The 20,143-nt window shown below is 44.4% G+C and overlaps 1 protein-coding gene across 6 annotated transcripts in view; it reads right to left on the bottom strand.

Moving 5' to 3' along the window:
• Positions 1-2,985: 2,985 nt before the first annotated feature.
• CTCF (CCCTC-binding factor) overlaps positions 2,986-20,143 on the bottom strand; it is a 34,162-nt gene continuing 17,004 nt past the window's right edge. For 4 of the 6 annotated variants that reach the window (XM_054269355.1, XM_054269351.1, XM_054269354.1 and 1 more), the window contains 10 exons: positions 15,372-16,164; positions 14,576-14,746; positions 13,801-13,934; positions 12,407-12,527; positions 11,486-11,635; positions 10,016-10,176; positions 9,143-9,325; positions 8,621-8,756; positions 5,845-6,012; positions 2,986-4,826 (listed from right to left, as the gene is read on the bottom strand). In XM_054269355.1, coding sequence (XP_054125330.1) covers positions 4,645-4,826; positions 5,845-6,012; positions 8,621-8,756; positions 9,143-9,325; positions 10,016-10,176; positions 11,486-11,635; positions 12,407-12,527; positions 13,801-13,934; positions 14,576-14,746; positions 15,372-16,152 — 2,187 coding nt within the window. In that variant the 5' untranslated portion in view covers positions 16,153-16,164 and the 3' untranslated portion in view covers positions 2,986-4,644. The remainder of the gene's footprint in view (positions 4,827-5,844; positions 6,013-8,620; positions 8,757-9,142; positions 9,326-10,015; positions 10,177-11,485; positions 11,636-12,406; positions 12,528-13,800; positions 13,935-14,575; positions 14,747-15,371; positions 16,165-20,143) is intronic. The other 2 variants (XM_054269356.1, XM_054269352.1) reach the window with 1 other exon arrangement.

Here is a 20,143-nt window from a genome sequence, read left to right as displayed (position 1 = left end):
GCCCAGCTTTTCCAGCACTGATAACATCTCTTGGGTTGAGCACAATTGTTCTGTCCACATTCAGGCTTTGGATGCTGCCCTGGATGTGTGTCCTTGGCAGCAGGCTGGGATATTGATCTGCATCTCTCCAGAACAGCTCCTCTGAGGGTGAACCAGAAGCCTGCAAGAGGCACAAGCAGAGATCCCTGCCCAAGGCAGGAGCCTCAGCTCAAATCAAATAAAACCCAGTCTGCATAACAGAACCATTGACTGAGCAAGCACAGAGAAACCAGGTCAACTGAGCAGATCGCAAGGTAACACGCCAGGCTGGGGAAAAAAGGAGGATTCCCACAGGGTGACAGCTTCTATCCTCACTAAACCTCTCCTGGGGTCTGTGAACAAAGTTCTAGAATCAGAGCACAATAAAGTTGCTCAGAAATTGCTCCTCAGATCTGGGTTAAGGGCTAGGGTTATGCTTAGGGTTAGGACTGAGAGAGCCAAAGAGCCCAGAGCTCCAGGGACACCGGTGCTGGAAAAGGCCTGCCAAGACAATCCTGGCAAGGTCCAAAACATTGCTGCTCCTACACCTTTCTGATCTGGACCCCCCCATAGGAATGGGCACCTCAGCCCCAGTGACAAGCTGCCCTGTGCCTTGGGCTGAGGCTTCAGAGCAGTCAAGCCTCCAGCCCCAGGGACACTGGCACTGGAAGAGGCAATTGCAAGGGCATTGGACAGGTGATGTACCTGTGTCAGAGACTGGATGTTGCACATCTCACAACCTCTTGGATTGCCAGTGCCTGTGTCTGGTGGGGCTTGGCAAAAGGTGAGGCCACACCCTGCTCAAACCCAGACCACCCATTCCCTGGCTGAGCTGTCAGTCATGGACTCCTGGCTGGTCCTGCTCACCTGGGCCCTGACTGACCAAGGCAGTGCCACCTCAGGGATGGGCACATGAAGGGCTTAAAGGATGGAGCATGAGGCCAGCACATGGTCACAGCCCACAATCCTTCATGGAGTGGTGTTTCCTCAGACAAACACTACAGAGGCCACTCAGCACCAGCCACACCTGTGGTCCTTGCACAAATAAACCTCTCAGCTCTGGTCCTTTCAGCCTCCCATTAAGCTGTTCACACACAGCCATCTCTCCCAGCCATTCTGAATTCCAGGAGAGCTGCAGCACCTGGTTTGGTGTCACCCAGGCCTGTGTACAACAGCATGAGCTGCTGCACATGAACACTCACACAGACCAAGGGAGCTGGACCATGTGTGGTATCTCCTGGGGCCACCAGCTAAAACAAAGCCACTGCACCATCCTTCACACCCCACCTGTCAGCACCATGCTGAGCCACAGGGTTTAAGATATGATGGAATTTCTCCTTACAGATCCCAAGGACACCTTTGGTTTTCCCACTCACCACAAAGACTCCCTAGCTCCAGGCTTATGTAAAACCAACTCAGCACTGCCTCAGACTAAAATATCTTTGGTTTCTGAGCACACAGTCCCTTGCCCAGCTGGGAAAGCACTTGAGGATTTACCCATTTCTCAGCCAGACCTGACTTCTCACAGAAGCAGCCCTTACACCACCTCTCCCACCTGCTGCAACAAGGCTCCAGCCTGCTCAGGACTCCCAGCTTCCACCTCCAGACAGGCTTTCCTTGGCAAGTCATGGAAGACCAGAGATAACGAGTCACCAAACACCTAGTGAAAGCCAGAACTAGCAATTCTTGTGCTTGGTTACAGTCTCCTGTAAAAAAGTGTAAAATAAAGTAGTGCCATTTGCCAACAGTGACTCCTGTACCAGCAGTAGGAGGTTCTACCTGAACCTGCAGTGACTGCCAACAGCTGGCACCTTAAACTGCTGTCAAAGGCAATTAAAAAAACACACCACAGAAACTCCACCAAAGTACCACTCCCATTTTTCAGAATGAAATGGAAACAGTATTCCTGTTAACTAAACCATCAGCTACAACCATTTAAAATCACAGTCCAAACAAACAGAAGTAACAACTGCTCCCATGTTACTCCAAGCTCAAGCTGTCAACACCAACATTTGCATTTTACATCCTCCCTCCTCTACACACAGAGCAGCACACTCTGATTTAAGGTCATGGACAGGTACCTTGCACTTGGCATGGGGCAGAGGGAACACCAGCAGAGAGAAAGGAGCCAGTCCTGCTGACAGCATCCTTCTGGGAAGAGCAGCTTTTCCATCTGGAGATGGCTGCCAGGTCGCACCGTGGATGTACACAAAGAAAGCAGCCAGTGAGCACACGTGTTAATCCGTTATTATTTATTAGCTGTACAGCAGTATATTTTCCTTCCCAGCTTTCAAACCCCATTACATATTTTATAACAGTATTTTTTTTCCCATGTTGGCTTCCTAAAATAATGAAAAATATCACACAGTACAGCTAAGTACAAAAATGCATCAACCTAGAGTCTGATAGCTAAACTGATAGCTCTCTTAAAAGCGATACATAGAAGAAAAATTTGTTTGAAATCAGCAAGACTGAGGCTCTATAAAAAGCTTACATATTTTAACATGTGACATTTTCATATACAGGCATCATTTGTATTTCACATTATTCCTTTTTTTGTCTTTATCAGATTCAAAAATTGTAGAATTACTGACCTATTAATAAAATTTCCTGGCCCAGGTTGAGGGCTGCAGTGACCCACTCATAAATCACCACTTTTGTCTTAACATAGGATTCATAAACACAAAATACAACTACAAGATAGAGCAAAGAAAATGTATTTGTGAAATTATAACTCAAAAAGGTTAATTATATGTTTCAAATTGGTTGGATGGTCACATCCAGAGGGCAGTGTCTACAGCTCAGACTCTGGATGGACAGCAGTGACTGGTGCCCCTCAGGGGTCCATACTGGGACCAGTGTTATTCACTATCACCGTTAATGGCATTGATGAAGGGATGGAGAACACCCTCAGCAGGTTTGGGAACACCAAGCTTAGGGTGCAGTGACACACCTGAAGGACAGGGCCATCCAGAGGGACCTGGCCCTTGGGAATCTCATGAGGCTTAACAAGAGCCAGTGCAAGGTGGTGCACCTGGGCTGGGGCAACCCTTGGGATCAATCAGGGTGGGAAAGAACAGACCCAGAGCAGCCCTGGGGAGAAGGACCTGGGGGAGCTGGTGGGAGAGACTGGACATGGCCCAGCTGTGTGTGCTGGGCTGCATCCAGAGCCCTGGGGGCAGCAGGAAGGGGGAATTCTGCCCCTCTGCCCCACTCAGGTGAGACCCCACCTGCAGTGCTGCATCCAGCTCTGGGGTCCTGGGACAAGGAGGACATCGAGCTGTCGGGGCGAGTCCGGAGGAGGCCACAAACACGATTTGAGGGATGGAGCACCATTCCTATGAGGAAAGACTGAGAGAGCTGGAGTTATTCAGCCTGGAGAAGAGAAGGTTTTGGGATGACCTGATTGTGGCCTTACAGAACCTTGCAGGGATCTTACAAGAGTGCTGGAAAGGGACTTTTGGCAAGGGAATGGAGAGACAGGACAACAGGGAATGGCTTCAAACTGACAGAGGGCGGGGTTAGATGGGCTATTAGGAAGAAATTCTTCCCTGTGAGGGTGGTGAGGCTCTGGAACAAGTTGTCCAGAGAAACTTCCTGCCCCATCCCTGGAAGTGTTCAAGGCCAGGTTGGACAGAGCTTGGAGGAAGCTGGTCTAGTGAAAAGTGTCCCTGCCTGTGGCAGGGGGGTAGAACTAGATGGTCTGTAAAAGTGCCTTCTAACCCAAGCCAGTCTAAGATTCTATAAAATACAATTTTTTTGTGCTTCAAAACCAGATTTCACATGTGGGTTTCTCTTGTTCTGCAAGCAATAGTTTGGGTACATATTTTCTCTACCTTATCAACAGCTTTTCCAACATTTACACTCTATCAATTCTCTTGTCACTTAGTTTGAAAGGAATTAGAATACTGGGGTTTCTTTAAACTGCATTTTTTCATACCTCTTAATTAATGGAAAAAGATTAAAATGTAAAAAAAAAAGTTATTTACAAGCTTGACCATTACAGAAATGCTTTGCAGAAAGCAAAGCATATTAAGGACAGAAACCAGTTGGAGCATGCCAAAACTACCATGTGCAGCCGACTTGGAGAACCGGAGCTACTCAGTGGGAGAAAGCAAAAACAAAAAAACAAAAAACAAAAAAACCAACCAAAAAAACATTTCAAAAGTCTAGAACCCTCCCAAGTCTGCATTTACAGTTAAAAACACTACTGAGAGAAGAGGCTCAAGGACTCTGGGAACTGGAAGGGCAAGTCCGGAGTGGTTTTCCACATACTCTAGTCAAGGCTTCCACTTTTGTATATTAAAACTTGGTGCATGTAAACACGGCCCTTGGACCAGCTTTACAATGCAGTTCAGAGCAAAACTAAATCAAGCATCTCAGAGGAAACCCTCAAGGACTCCAAAATATTTCCTAATGTTCCATGATCCTGTAATGCTAACATAAAACAGCAAGTTCTAGTTAAATCACATTCTAACATCGTTTTATTTCCCAGTATGTTTGGTAAAATGGTCTAAAATGATGCACTTCCCAAAGCCAAGAAAAAAGATTAAAAGGAAAAAAATAGATTTGAGCCGCTTAAACACAGCCCAGGCCAGTTCAGTCAGCCAACGTGGTCTTCCTCCATCACCGGTCCATCATGCTGAGAATCATCTCAGGGGTGAGGTCTCCATTGGGAGCTTCCACTACAGTAGGCTGAGCTTCCTCCTCTTCCTCTGCTGTTTCTGCATCAGGTTCTTTCTTCACTTCAACTATAATGTTTTCAATTTCACCAGTGTTCTGGTCTTCAACCTGAATGATTGCTGCAGCTGGAAGGGCAGACACAAAAGAGGAGAGGGAGAGAAACAGATTATTTTGCTGTTTCCAGAGCCAGCCTGCATGCCTCAAGCAGGTCTTTGGTGAGACTATTCCAAGGCAAGGGAAGGTGAGTCCCACAGCAAGCACTGTCACATCAGTGGGGAGCAATTCAACCCACCTCACTCACCCAAGCATCAAGCATTTATTTTCTTGCCCCTTTATGAAGATGGGCCCCCAGTACCACAGTTCCAGTGTGCACTTTCATATTAAAACATCTTTCAAACAATGGATTTCATAGAATAATGAATGAAATCAAACCCCATATCAATATATGGGCCTAAGACAGAACTTAAACTTCACGGGAAATTAGTGATGACAAATTCAGCATTGAATGTTTCCACAGAATAACCCCAGAGAGAAAACAGGCCACACTTTGTATCACTGAGCAGACAGCCAAGCCACTGAGGAAGCCACCACCTCCTTAAAGGAACTGATTTCCCTTTCCCATCCTACTCTGAGTCTAAAATGTATTTACTTCGACTGTGCACAGTTACAATGTCTATTTTTAACTACATCCCTGTGGTGTTGAAACAACACCTGCACTGGTCCTTGCTCAGAACTAACAGCCTGAAGCAAGTTCAGTTGTGGCAATACCTGCAAAAGCCAGCCAGGTAAGAGCATCATGATGTTTTTACTGCCAGGTGTTTTCCCAAGGACTGTATGTCAGCAGAGACACCATAACTGGTACAAAAAGAAGTGAGCACTTTGCACAATTATGAAATGAAACAATACTAAACAAACACAATGGCCTTTCTTTTCCAGCCTGGCCTGAAGTGGCCATGTTCCCTCGTGACCAGGAAACCCTTGCAACAGATTTCAAGGTGAGTTCTTAGCAATGCAGAGACAAGTACAGTTACCTACTTTTAAAACAATCTCATTTGCAGGGATCACATCTACAAGAATGGCCAAATCAAGGCAAAAGGTGCCCAAGCAAGCAGGGTAAGGTGAGAGCTTCAATCAGTGACTTACGCTGGGATTGTTTTGGTTGTGCAGCAGCTTTGCCTGGTGGTCTTCCTCTTCTTTTCTTACTGGGAGGTGGTGCAGGAGCCTCTTGCTCAACTTCTGGTTCAGCCTCAATTTCTACTGCTGTCTCCTCCTCATCTTCATTATCATCCAAATCTGGTTCAGCATTTTCCTCTGTAAGAAAGGATGTCAGATAAATCTTCAGTTTTAACAAGAATAAAACACATCCATCTACAGAGAAGCACCATCAAATCCTGTCCAAAAGGGATGGATTTGAAGGAGTCAGCTCTGAGAAAGAAGGCAAGTAAGGCTTTTGTTCAGAAGCTGTTGCCACAGACTGTTAATCTGTTACCCTCACTTAGAGAGAACAAGCTGTGCTTCAGAAAGCAAAAGGTAATTAAATTATGTTAGATTATGTGGTAAAAGCTACTCTGCACATGCACAAAGGAGCTCAGAGACAACAGCACAAGGAAGACCAAATAACACATGGCTGGGCTACTCCCAAGCCCATCAGAGGGTCCAACAGCCCATCCAAGTCCCACCTGCACAACACAGAGGAGCACAGCATTGCTCAATGGAAGGTGGGAGCCCAAATTCACAGCTTCTGAGGAACAAACTTCTTGTCCAGGACACTCCCAGAAGAGCCACCAGATGTGAAACCCATCCCAGTCATGGGAAGCAGCTCTTGAGATCACCTTTGGTACTATGGGGAGTTAGGGAATTCCTGGTTGGGACACAATGGGATGCAGGAGGAAGGCCATTTTGGATCACACAGGACTATTTGCAGGATGTTTACAGGGGGGATGAGCTGATTTCAAGAAGTGTGGGGAAAATAGAGGGGCAAGAGGATAGAAGAGGTAGATCCCATGTAAATTGCTGTGGCAGCCATTCCAGGATCTCTGTGAAACAGGAGAATCCCAACAGGCACCCAAGAGCCAGCCTCCTACCCCTCAAGCTCTACACTTCATTCTTCACAACACTCCTTAAACCTAATAGATGAGGACCATCAGCATGCTCAGAATGCTCTGGGCAAACACAGAGCAGACAAAAAGCAGTGAGAGATGTCCAAGAGAATAATATTGTTTGGACAGCAAAATGATTGCCCTTAAATTTGTAGGGCTGTTCACTACAGGAGTAGCTTCACTCAAGAATACAAGGGCCACAAAGATACTCCCTTTTATCTGACTAAAGGGAAAAACCCCAACTCACACTGGGGCATGTACCAGCTGCATGATTTTACAATCATTCAAAGGATTCTCCCCATGAGGGATTTATTTACTGGATTTCTCAGGTCCCACCTCTTTAGAAGTTCTTGACATTCTCCCATCACCTCAATGTCCATCAATTAACATTCTGTGTAATGTTGGGCAGCCAGGAGACAGAACTATCATTCATTGTTTGGTCTTTCCTCCACCTCCCTTCATTATCACAAATTTGTCTATTTCATCCCAGCTTTGCTCATAATTTTTAGGTATTTAGTAGTTGCCAAACCTCATGAAACTGCAGAAATCCAAATAAACACAACAGTGAATAATGCAATTCCTTTAGCAGGTGATTAGCACATCTTTCTTACAGCTACTCAGCTCTCATTGGTCAATTCTTCATATCTATCCAATGACTTCTGAGGTCAACCCACACTTGCCATTTCCACTGAGGCTGAAGGGATTCCCTCAGCACAGAGCCTGGCATCATTCACTGCATATCATCAGCTCATTAAAAAGCCTGACTTTTGACAAGCTTCCCCTACAAAAAACTGCTTTAAACTCAGACCAAACCAACTAAATAAAATATGAGTTTTCAGAACAGGCTGAACTCCCAGGAAGACTTCAAATCAGATACTAAGAATGCCATACTCCAGAATGCCACATTTTGAATTACCTTCCATCAATTATTTTACCCGGCCTTCATTACCTTTTCCTGTTTTAAATGCACCATTAGTTACATGTGCTTAATTCACCTAATTAAATTTTCTAAAGATCTATACAAACATGAGTTTAAGCATCAATTTCTATAGTTTTTGAATCAAGGTTTGCAAATCATTTGATCATACTCATCCTAAAACTTGTTTGCCATGTGAGATTTTCAGATATGCATTGTCTAGCCAGAAATATCCCTGTTCTCCCAACCTACACCCCTTGATTAATTAGATAAAGCACTCCAGATAAAAGACTAATCAGCAACATTCCTTCTGCAAAATCATCTTTGAACTGGTTGGTCTTGAGACTCTACTTGGCTCTTCCTGCTGAAGACATGATGAAGTTTTTCCTCTGCCAGGAGACAGGAGTAGGACTGAGTTTTTCCTTCACACACAGTATTAATCTCCACCACTCCCTTGGATGTTGCCAGCCTTTCTCCACAGAAGTAGCCAAACTATTCGGTGGTGGAGTTGTCTGGACATGCCACCCAGTAATGCTGAAGAATGATCAAGTAACATTTCATAGCAATGCACTGCAGAACCACACAGCCTCTTCTGGGACTCTGAAAAAAATTACCAGAGAGTTTCCCACACAGGCAGGGCAGGAATGGCACAGCTGACACAAGGGGTGTCAGACAGTGTTTTTAAACTACTGTCTTGGAACAGGCCTGGGACAGCAGGCTCTATATTATCCCTCACAGGCAGTACATCTCTCTCTCTACTTGGCCATATATCACCATATTCTGTGTTTGCCAACCAGACAGGACTGAAGTGCCAGAAGAAACCTGCAGAACTGGCAAACCAGCAGCTAACACACACAGTGAATCACAGACCTGTAACTCTCAGAAGGGACTGAGCTGCTCTTACCACTATCAGAAGAATCTTCTTTCTTAGAACGCATCTTTCTCTTTCGGCCACGTTTGCCTTTCTTTGTCTCTCCTCCATTCTCTCCTTCCCCACCATCCAGGCCAGAGCAGTTATCAGCATGTCTGGCCATTGTGTTCTACTCAGTGAAAGATCAAAAACACAAGAAAAGTTAAAACATGCACTGAATTCAAGATCAGACATTCTGGCTCTATATTTTCAAACATGTTTCTGGTAACTATGCCTTTTGCTTCTTAAAGAGAGATTCTTTAGGGGAAATGGGTACATTCATTAGCTTTAGGAATGAAGTTGCATTTCCACATTGCTCATGATGTAAACACTGATGTTTGTTGGTACCAATTCTCAATTCTCTCTGCTCTTTCCCTCTTAAAGAGAAGGGCTCTATTACAAGATTCATATTTTACCCTGTACCTCACCCATCTTTCCTTTTGGGTAAACATTTCCCTTGGCTAAAAAAGCCTCATTCCACCCCAGCCCTCTCCAACTCAAGGCATATTCCCTTACCCTGCGAGTGAACGTTTTGCCACACTTGGAGCAGACAAAGGCAGCAGGGACAAAGTTGGGGTCGTGGTATCTCTTGAAGTGCATGTCCAGGAGCTGCTTCTGGCGGAAGGTTTTATCACAATGGCTACAGGCATAAGGCTTTTCTCCAGTATGGGTCCGTTTGTGCATGACCATGTGCCGCTCCTGGCATGGACAGGGAAAATGGAAACTTGTGTCAATGGATACAGAAAAGTGAATTTTCAGCTAAAACGAGGAAAAAATTTTATGGTTAATATCAGGAAAAGAATGATTCCGCAGCAATGCAAGAACATCTTGATTGTTGGCATATTCAGTCTTAGCTCTTCCCATCCTATATGGACTCTTATTCCTTGGTCAAGGGGTACATCAAGGTTATGAGTTAGAAGGCTTTTCTCTACACGACAGAATCACACCAAGAAAAGGCCACTTGTACTCTCCTTTACACCCTTCAAAAAATTTAGACAGCTAATTTGATCCTGACAGCTGGTTGTTGCCCTGTTTTTTTAAGTTCTTCTAAGCCTCCTGATCTTTACATTCTTGTAAGGAACTTTCTCGTGCATTTTATTTAAGTAACTTATTGTTTTGCATTCTTTTATGGAGGAGGAGAATTTGATGGACTATTGGTTTGTACAGCATCATTGGAGAGGTGGCACTCTCATCCTCCAATGAACTGTCACTTTTGGAAATCTATAATATTGGAGTCAGAATTAAACTTTCCCTATCTTTTACCTTGGAGAGTCCAGTGTCCACATTGTTTTTATTTCAAGTGACATCTGGTCATACCTAAAAGCTAAGATTTCCATCCTATACCTTCAGCTCCTGTCTTAACACTCTTAAAGGGTGCCCCCAGCTTACCTGTCTGCAGGCATAATCACACTGGTCACACTTGAAGCGCTTCTCGTTCTTGTGGGACTTTTGATGCTGGATGAGGGCATACCTCTCATGGAACACAGCGTCACAGTAGCGACACTTCTTGCCCTGCTCAATGTAGGAATGCTGCTTCCGCAAGTGGACACCTACAGGAAAAAGAATCAAAAAGCTTTCACCACCGTGGCTTTCCAAGCGTGAAAGATGAGCCCATGTTCCTTCAGAGATCCTCCCAAGCTCAGCCAAAACAGTGGAATTTAGGATCCAACTAAAAACCTGAAGGACTCGCAAGTAAAACCAACTAGAACCATTTCTAGACAGAAAGAGCTCCCAGAAATACTCCATTAAGATTTTCCACAGATTTGGTTATTACTTGCAATCTGTGCTGATGTAGGATACTTGAATTTGATGACACATGACTGTCAAACTAAAGTGTCTTGTGGACTGTTATTTTTAAGACTAACTTGAATTGCCTGGATACAGCCAGAAGCCAGGTAATTCAGTGGGGGGGAATCAGGATTTTCTGCAGGATTAGAAGTCAGAGTGACAGGACTAGAAGGCAACAGGGATACCAGCAGATAATCCCTGAAAGGTTTTAGTCACTTCTTTAAAATCCTCCAACTAAGAGCATACCACAGCTGCACGAGGTAGCTTAGGGTAGATTAACGCATTATTAGAAGAAAAATTCTTCATAGCTAACATCAGTTTTCCTCTGTTGTAAATCAGCTTGTTTGCTCCATACATCAACTGACTGCCTTCTCAAACTGCCTCTCACTGTAGCACTTGTCTTTACTGGAAGAGAGCCTGCCTTCCCATTACTTGGGTGATAATTCTGTTTAAAGACAGAAAGTTCTGCCAAATCGTGGCTCCTTCCTTTCCCTCAGCTGCTCTGGGCACGATATTGTTTGTCACCTTCTAGAAACATAAGAGCTTGCCTGCTGGAATCACACTGGGTACTGCTCACTAGATCAGCAATGTCCTACTGCAAGGACTCAGGGCTTTTTTGAGCACACGGCTCCAAATCCTGGGAAGTTAAATACTTGCTCTAATTCAAATCTTTTAACTTGATGAAAATATCTCTGCATGAAACAAGGGCCTCCAATGTGCAGGAGGTTAAGCCAAGTGATCTTGCTTTTTAGATCCCAATCCTTATGCTGTTGAAATCTCAGTCCAAGTTCAATAAATGCCTTCCATCTATGAGGAAACAGTAACTTACCTTGTATGCTTGGAAAAAAAAAAAAAAAAACAAATAATGAGAAGAAACTGAAAATTGTTTTAACTTGCAGCAGCTATAAGCTAAAGGTGTGTTTTACCAGCCCCATATGTGAAGCTGTGCTTTATGCTGTGCAGTTACCAGATATGGTATTTGGGTTAAGAGAGCAGTTGGGTTATTTGAACTCTAATTCTGGGAAGTTTTGTACCATCTTCAGCAAATGGCCACGTTTGGGAGACACGTACCCAGGTCACTCTTTCTCGCTATAACAGTATCACAGTGAGGACAGTGGAATTTGGCCACATTCTCCGTGTGCTTCTGCAAAATGTGCATCTTCATGGTACCGCTCTGAGTGAAGCGAGCATGGCAGATGTAACATTCATATGGCTTCTCTCCTTCAGGAGCAAAAGGAAAAAATAGAGCAAGTACTTTTATTAAAAAGAAATCTCACCAAGAATCCCCAAACAACCTCCCAGAAACTTGCAACACACAGAAATCGTAATTCTACAAAGTGCTCAATAACATCTTTCTCTGCAAGTTATAGCCCCAGTAAGTGTCTTTCTACAAAGAAACTAAAGTTCAATCCTTAAGAAAGTTAAATTATTCTTACTCTGAGAAATACAGGCAAGACTTACATGCTGACAGAAGAGAGCAAGTGATATCAGATTTTTTGGGGTGGAGATTCTGATGTTCATGTATACATAAAAGGGCATGTTTCTCCCCATCAATTTTAGCAATATGATTAATTTGGCACTGCAGTAACATTCTGTGCTAAAAGCATCCCTATTTATATTGAAGAAAAAATTAGCATCTTTATGAACTAACATGCATGAGATGCTTTTCAGAATGCACTGAAGCATGAAACTACAAATGGCTCTACTCTTCAGCTGGAACACAGCAAACAGAAGTTTCTTCTGTTCATAATAGAGATGCCTGCATTTTATCACCTCACAGTCAAACTAGAAATCAGAATCCACCAAGCTCATTTCTCAGCGAAGTAATTTAACCCGGTTTTAAATTTACAAGTGCTCACAAAACGTGGTGCATTCTCTTCAGCTACACTTTATAAAGGTTTTATATTAAACTACAAATTAGTATTTGTTTGCTGTGTGCCAGCAACACTGTAGCCTCAGCACTCTGACACTAAGAGAACACAGAATCAGTACCGGAGTGGGTCCTCATGTGCCTCTTCAGTTTGTAGGTGTCTCTGCTGGCATAGCTGCACAGGCTGCACTGGAACGGGCGCTCCCCGGTGTGCGAGCGGATGTGGCGTTTCAATTTGCTAACCTGCAAGCCAAGGGCAAGACTCAAGTTAGCACAGATGAGCAGGCCAGATTGCCAAAAGCACAAGAAACCAGTCAAGAGTTTAAGGCAGTTTATATTTACTTAGGCACAAAACCAATCAAGCACATTTCAGTGCCATTTTCCCATTGCTCCTGCCCACTCTACCTCGCCTCCCAGTTGTGCCTGATGCTTGTTCCCACACTCAATGAGGCCTTTAGACTCTGTGCTCACCTTACTGTTATTGATCATCTCAGCATCTGAAGACCTTCTAAAATTTTAAAATATCCTGGAGAGACTCAGGGAAATGATGTGGGGAAGCTTAATTCTTTTCTCCTCCTGCTTTTATTTAGAAGGTACAAACCCAGCTCAAAGCAAGAACACCAACAGTATGGCATTTTCTACCCCAGCCTGATCATGCTGCTTAATCACCAACTTGTGCCTACAAAAAGCAGCATGACCTCATAACGACCAGCTTGGTTATTCTTTCCTAATTTATACTATGAAAACCTCTGCAACATAACTTATTCACCACTCAAACCACAGGACCTGAAGTGACAGCACTGCAGGCATAGCGTGGGCTGAAAAAAAAAAACCTTGAAGCCCCTATATAAGCTCTCCCACTGTAGCCTTCTTCCACTGCAGACATCCCATTTTTTAAAAATTATGTAGCTCATCATCTGGCTCAAATTTCCTTTCACAGTATAAAAGCTGTCCTATAAAATATCTAACAATACTGCATGGAGGGAAGGCATTCAAGAATGTCTAATCTGCTCAGGGAAATTAAGCTATCATCTAACATTAGCAAAGCTGATTTTCACCAATACTGAGACAAAGGCTCATTAGTTTTAGCTACAGACACCTTCATGGCATAAACAGATGATGTGCAGAACACATGTTTCTAAAATGGGAGAGCACTGTGGACTGAAAGGACACCCCACTGCAGCAGGAAATGTCTGTCTCTTTCAACACAAAGAACACTACAATTCCTGCAATCAGCTTAAAGGACAAATCATTTAAGAAACTGTGACAACTATTGTTTCCAAAGAGGAAACGGGTATCACCTAGAATTTCTGCAAGTGATCTCAAATTGCCTTCTGATTCCCTGAGGAAACCCCACCATTTGCTTCCAAGAGCAGCCCTGATTTATAATTTCTTTTTCCCAGAGCCTTTCAACCAAATGGCCAAAGAGGAAATGCCTAGAACAGAGTTTCTAACAGATGGTGAACAAGCTTTGAAGTGCACAAGGAAGCAGTCAGCACTGTAACAAGTCCCATACCTCCACACTGGCATAGTCACACATGGAACATTTGAATGGTTTCTCGTGGGTGTGTTTGTAGCGGCGATGCCGAACCAACTCTCCACTGGTCACAAAGGCCATGTCACAGTCTGGGCACTTGTGAGGGCGAGTACCTGATGGTGTGCAGCAAGACAGGAAGACAGTGACACAGAGATTTAGTGACAAAAGAAAATACAGGGCAGCACTGGTTGTGGAGTTTTAAATTTTTTTTGTTTTTGATGGGAATTAGCAAGATTGTTTTCGTGTTCTGAAAGATTAAATTAGAGCAACAGAATGCACAAAAGTCAGAGGTTTTGTATAAATAACTAATAGATTTAAGATCTTAGAGAATTAATATCCTTTCAGTGAGGAAATAGACTCCTTTATTTTTGTACCACTTGGTTGTTTACACATTAGAAACGAGCTAGTCAGACATAAGTTCAGTAAGCAGAGAAAATGAGGGATTATGAATTACACTCTTGTTTTTGGCAGTAAAGCACAACAAGCTGAAAACATTAGTGCTAATCCCAAGGCAAAGAGAACATTTCTATAACTTCAGGTAACTTGAGATCAAGTCCAGAATCAATTTTGTGCCTCTGAACAGGATAAGCTCTGCACCTGACCATAATTCTGCAGGCAGAAAACAACTACGCCATTTCTTCTTTTTTACCTTGTTCCACAAGAGAAAGTAGGAAAACAAGAAAGGTCTACCTTAAACCTTGTTCTGATGGCAGAGCAGACCCTATAAACACAATGCACACAAAACCAAGAGTACCTGTGTGAGTGTTGAGGTGGTTCCTCAGCAATGTGACTGTCCTGAAAGCCCTGCCACAGAGATGGCACTTGTGTGGTCTTTCATCGGTGTGGCTTTTCATGTGGCGGTCCAGGTTGGAACGACGAGGACAAGTGTAACTGCACAGCTCACACTGGAATGTCTTCTTTACACCTGGTCATGAAGGAAACCATCTTTAGTGCTTGACAGTAGTGTGGTCTACTGTGTAATATAAAAGATTCTTGGGGATGTAAGTACTGCAAGGAACCACCATGCACCACTAAATCCAACTGCATTGCCTGTGGCTGGTTTGGATTAAATTTTCACTGGTAAGCCAGGACTTAATGTTCCTTCTGCACTCTAAAAAGGGTTCCTTAACTTACAGTTTTAACAAAAATCAAACATACTTATTACAGTATTTTGCACCATCTACCTTACCCAGCAATTGGTTATGAAAAAGCCCACAAAATTAATGATACCATTGGCTCCTGATGAAAAACATGCACACAAACTGTTACATGTACAGTACAGCAAAGAGAACAATCTTTTCAGTCACAGTTGTATGAGAATATTAATGCCACAGTATCATACTTGTGGAAAATGATCTCCCTGACAGCCTACAGAGAGGAGAAAGGAGGTGTGCCCCAGAAACACTGCAGTCAAGCATTATTAGACTGTGAGCAAGCAGCATTGGGCATGTCTGCTCTCCTCCCACTTGCACATATTCATTTGCTTCAGTCACACTGCAATCACCACAACAAAAGCATTTTTAAAATCCATTTGCAGATGGGGAACCTACCTTTCTTTTTAATTTTTGTTGGTTTTGGTGGCTTCATATTGCCCACCACCTTTTCTGCATTAACCTCGGACAACAAACCCTCCTGCTGCTCCTCTTCAAAGTCATATACAGAGACATCCACATCTTTGCCTTCCTCAGTGTAGCGAAGCTTACTCTTTTTGTTTTTCTTTGTTTTTTTGGCTGGTGGCTGATAGTCTGGATCTTTTTGCCAATTGGGATCTTCCTGTGGCTGAAGTTCACCTTGTTCCAGTGTCTCCACCTCACCGTTTGCACCCACTTTCACAACTTGGAAGCCTTCTGGTAAAGGGAGGGTGTGACAGATCATGGGCTCCCCCTCCTGCAGGCCTCCTTTGGAAACCTCATTTTCATAAGCTCCCTGCAGTTCTTCCACAGATGTGGTGGCAACAGGTACAGTCACTGGTACAGGTACTTGGACCAGCTGAAGCTCACCAAGGTTTATAGGCTGCTCTTCCATATTAACAACCTGAAGTGTTATGATCTGTGTGTCATCCACAGTAGCCTCAGTTTCTTGAGACACTGCACCTTCCATTACTTCGGTCTTCATTTGAAGAAGAGTTGGATCCAGCTGATCCATCATCACCATCTGCACCCCACTGCTGACATCCTGCACCACTTCACTTCCATCTGCTTGGTTTGGTGGTATGTGACAAGCATCATCCTCTTGCCCACCTTCACGGCGTCTTTGATAGGTTTTCCTCTCTTTTCCCTTAATGAAAGTTTCTGATTCCTCCACAATAGCGTCGACTGCCTCACCTTCCATTTCACCTTCCTGCTGTAAAAACAAGAGAATGAATGCTGCACACCATCCAATGTATTTAACAACTGCACAAACCCCACAGAAGGGCAAGTTGCCCAACTGGAAACACCCAACTGATCCCAATCATATTAAGAAAACAGGAGCTCAGAGCTGTAGTTCTCCACAAGCCCATCACACTGCAAACCAAGGCAATCACAGAACGCTGCCTGCAGTGAGACAACTGTATCAGCTTCTTGGAGAGGAAGGAAAGCAAGGAAGAGAGAATAAGTGATACACATGTCCCTGTTTCTCAAAGATCACAAATCCCACCAGCAAGATGCACAGCAGTATTACTCCTTACTGAGCTTGTTAAATCATTTCACATAACTTAGCAATATCAGAGGCAGACTCTGCTATAAATTTTAAAGGTACAAAACTACAACACTGTTAAAAATAAAAAGCCAACCTTAAAGAAAGTGCTACATTTGAGAACTGCAGAACTTTTCCAGGAAAAGGCACTAAGAATTAAGCACAAGAACATAAGCTGCATTTATTTAATATCAAACTACTATTACTTCAAGTCTAAACTCCTCTGAACAACATAAGGACATAAAGGAGTTAGGCAAATATGCCTCTTGTCACCAGCCTGGAGTTCAATTCCTGCTCCCACCTCTGGCACTGCTGGGCCCTGAGTAGATCTCAAGATGCACTGTGCATCCCTCCTTGGCTGAATGAGCCATAGCAGGAGACACAGCTCAAATCTTATTTCAGTGTAAATGATGTGGACTCTGAGCTGGTTGGACTCTTAAGGATCTCATGACACCTGTATCTATACCTCTATCCATACAGTCACAAGCAAACCACAACACAGTAGTTCAGCACTTGAAGTCAGTGTTCAGCATGTAACTGACAGGAACTGCATGCAAGCATGACACTGAGATTTTGTGCCTCCTCAGATCATCCCCTGCTCTTCACTGCAGTTGGGGAAAAATATTAAACTCCTGTATTCTCATTTTGCAGGAAGGTTGTTTCAAGAGTAGTAAGAGCTAAAATGAATTATCATTTTGCAGCTTTTTCCCAAATGAAAAGAATAAGATTGTAGTAAAGGAGCATTTTGTAAGTCCGTCTCTGTTCCAGGTGGTTTACTTCATAAAAATAAAAGGAGGCCCCCAACCACACCAAACACTTTCCCTGCATCAGGATACCATTTCTTATACCCCTCATTAAGCATCAAAAAGGTACCAAGGTAAATTTTGGGTAAGAAGAAAGTGACAAAAAAGCCAGCTTCCTTACTAAGCCTGTGAAAAATTCCTGAATCCAGTTCCAGATTTGCTAAGAGACTTCTGTATTTTCCCATTAGACTGACTGGCCTCTCAGACCAGCTAAGTGAATTAATATAAATATTTAATCTCCATTGCTAACTCAACACTTTAAAATCCCCATACTACTTTCAAATATCTATGTTTAATCTTGTGTACTCAATTTTGATTTGACACAAGACATAAACATGAAGCACAGCTATCAAGTCTCCATCAGCTTTAAAAATTACAAGACATGTAATTGCTATTATTTTAAGAGAGTTCTTGCTGTTACTCTGTCTTTTCTAGTATCATCCACTTCTGCTGTAAAAACAATACAGCTTATCTTGTTCTTCAGCCTGCCCAGACAAGGGACATAAATTAGCGTGGTGCCTTGACACCGGTGATGTCGTGGGCAGGCACAGTCTCCAGAGGGCACCAGATCCCCAGGAATAGCGACATATGGCTTCGTGCGCACTCCCCGCAGGGATCCCGCCTCTCCCTTCCTTCACCACCCGTCAGCTTTTCAAGTCGGAGCAAATCCATATGGACAAACAGCTGAAGTACACCAGATGATGTAAGTACTTCACACCAGACAGCAGGCAATCAGAACAGAGCCCGTCTTTGGCCTACAGCAACTGCAAAAGTGTTTTACAATTATCTTAGGTATTTGCAGAGAGAAGAGAAGGCTGTCCAGGTGACCAAAAGTGTCTGAACAAAAAAAGGAAGGACATAGCTAAACAACACATAAAAATGTGGTCAATGGGCAAGGAGGTAACAATAAAATATGTAAGAAGGAGGGAAAAAATGGCAAAAGTCCATCTACAAAGCTAATGCAACTTTGGTGCTGAGCAGAGGTTTGCAACCTTGAAACAAGCACAGGCAGCTCTGAGCAGAGGTGGGGCCCTCACAAGGACCTTCACATTCACTGTCAATATCAGTTGGTAACAACATTGCTAAGTCACCTGAAAGCAAGCCAACAGGCCAAAATTTGCCAGTGTCCTCTATGATTCTGTAGTGGAGTAGTAGGAAGGCACCACTTCTGACTTGTAAAGCAGAAAATCCTATGCCCACCAAGGAATAGGACACTGGCACACATGGAGACTCTGGCTCACACTGTCAGGAAGTTTGCCGGCCTAGGAACGCAGGTGTACAGGGACACCAAGGAAATGCCTGCAGCAAGACTCAGGTTAAAGACACTCACAGTGGGGGTGTACCTGTGAGAAAGCAATGGATGGATTCCTACAGCCGTCCGGTAAAGAACCTCAGACCCCGCCACTGCCCCTGTCCCTCTGTCACCTCTCACCCCGTTTCCTGTCGCGCGGCTATCAGGGCTCACACGGCGGGGCACGGCTGCCCCCGAGCGGCGACATGCGGCACTGCACCGGGCTGGGGCCGCCGCCTCCATCCCTGCCTGCCACCTCCGTGTCACCGCCATCCCTGCCTGCCACTGCACCCCGACCCTGCCATCCGTGTCACCGCCATCCCTGCCTGCCACTGCACCACAACACTGCCATCCGTGTCACCGCCATCCCTGCCTGCCACTGCACCACAACACTGCCATCCGTGTCACCGCCATCCTGCCTGCCACTGCACCCCAACACTGCCATCCATGTCACCGCCATCCCTGCCTGCCACTGCACCACAACACTGCCATCCGTGTCACCGCCATCCTGCCTGCCACTGCACCCCAACACTGCCATCCGTGTCACCGCCATCCCTGCCTGCCACTGCACCACAACACTGCCATCCGTGTCACCGCCATCCCTGCCTGCCACTGCACCCCGACCCTGCCACCTCCATGTCACCTCTCTATCCCTGCCTGCCACTGCACCCCAACACTGCCATCCGTGTCACCGCCATCCCTGCCTGCCACCTCCATGTCACCTCTCTATCCCTGCCTGCCCCTTTCCACTGTCCCAGTACACGCTGCCTCCTGACACTGCCACTCCCACTGTCCCTGCCTGCTGCTGCATCCTGACCCAGATTCCCTGGCTCCAACACTCAGCACATGGATCAGCATTCACTCCTGCCTATTACGAAGGATCCACTATAGTCAGTTCCTTTCCATCAAAGTTAGTGCATCTGAAAATGTCTTGTTCTAAACCAAACTCTTGCCACAGGGGAAATGTCACAATATACTGAATGTCACAATAACAACATACAAAATTAGAGAAATATACTAGGAGCCGGCTCACTTGATGCTTTGGATAGCTCAAAAATCTCAGGAAACAGCTGAGATTTCCTCAGAAGTGTGGATTTACAAATTTCAAAATTCTTCAACTGCGGGGTGGGGACCCTGCAGGATGTACCCTAAACTTGAGAGGAAAATGTAGGGGTGTTTTCCTATTAAATAAGCTCTCTGTAAAGACTCCATTTCTACTGCAGCAAGCTTTGCACTGGCTGTCCATGCCACTTCTCACTCACTCTGTCTTGAATAATTTGCTACTTCTCTTAATTTTTTTTCTTTACTCTAATTCTCCTTTTTCATAAAGTGGGTCTCACTGGCAAGTTCTGTGTTTATTGGAGGACATGTGCTGTTTCCTACAATTAAGCCCATTATAGCAGAACAGTAGGAATAAAAACTGCAGAGTTTCTCTCAACTTTTTATTTCTGGCTTTTGTCTCCAGCTCTCTTCCTACCAGTTACTGCTACCTTACACCAACAGCTCGGTTCCACAATGACTGAATCTAAAAAGGAAAACAAAGCAGCAAGTT

The sequence above is a fragment of the Melozone crissalis genome, unplaced genomic scaffold (assembly GCF_028551555.1).
Source record: "Melozone crissalis strain CALT ecotype California unplaced genomic scaffold, PUWL_Pcris_2 ptg000007l_1, whole genome shotgun sequence".
NCBI lineage: Eukaryota > Metazoa > Chordata > Aves > Passeriformes > Passerellidae > Melozone > Melozone crissalis.
Note: the sequence above shows the minus strand (reverse complement) of the source record. Positions and strands in the feature narration are given on the sequence as shown.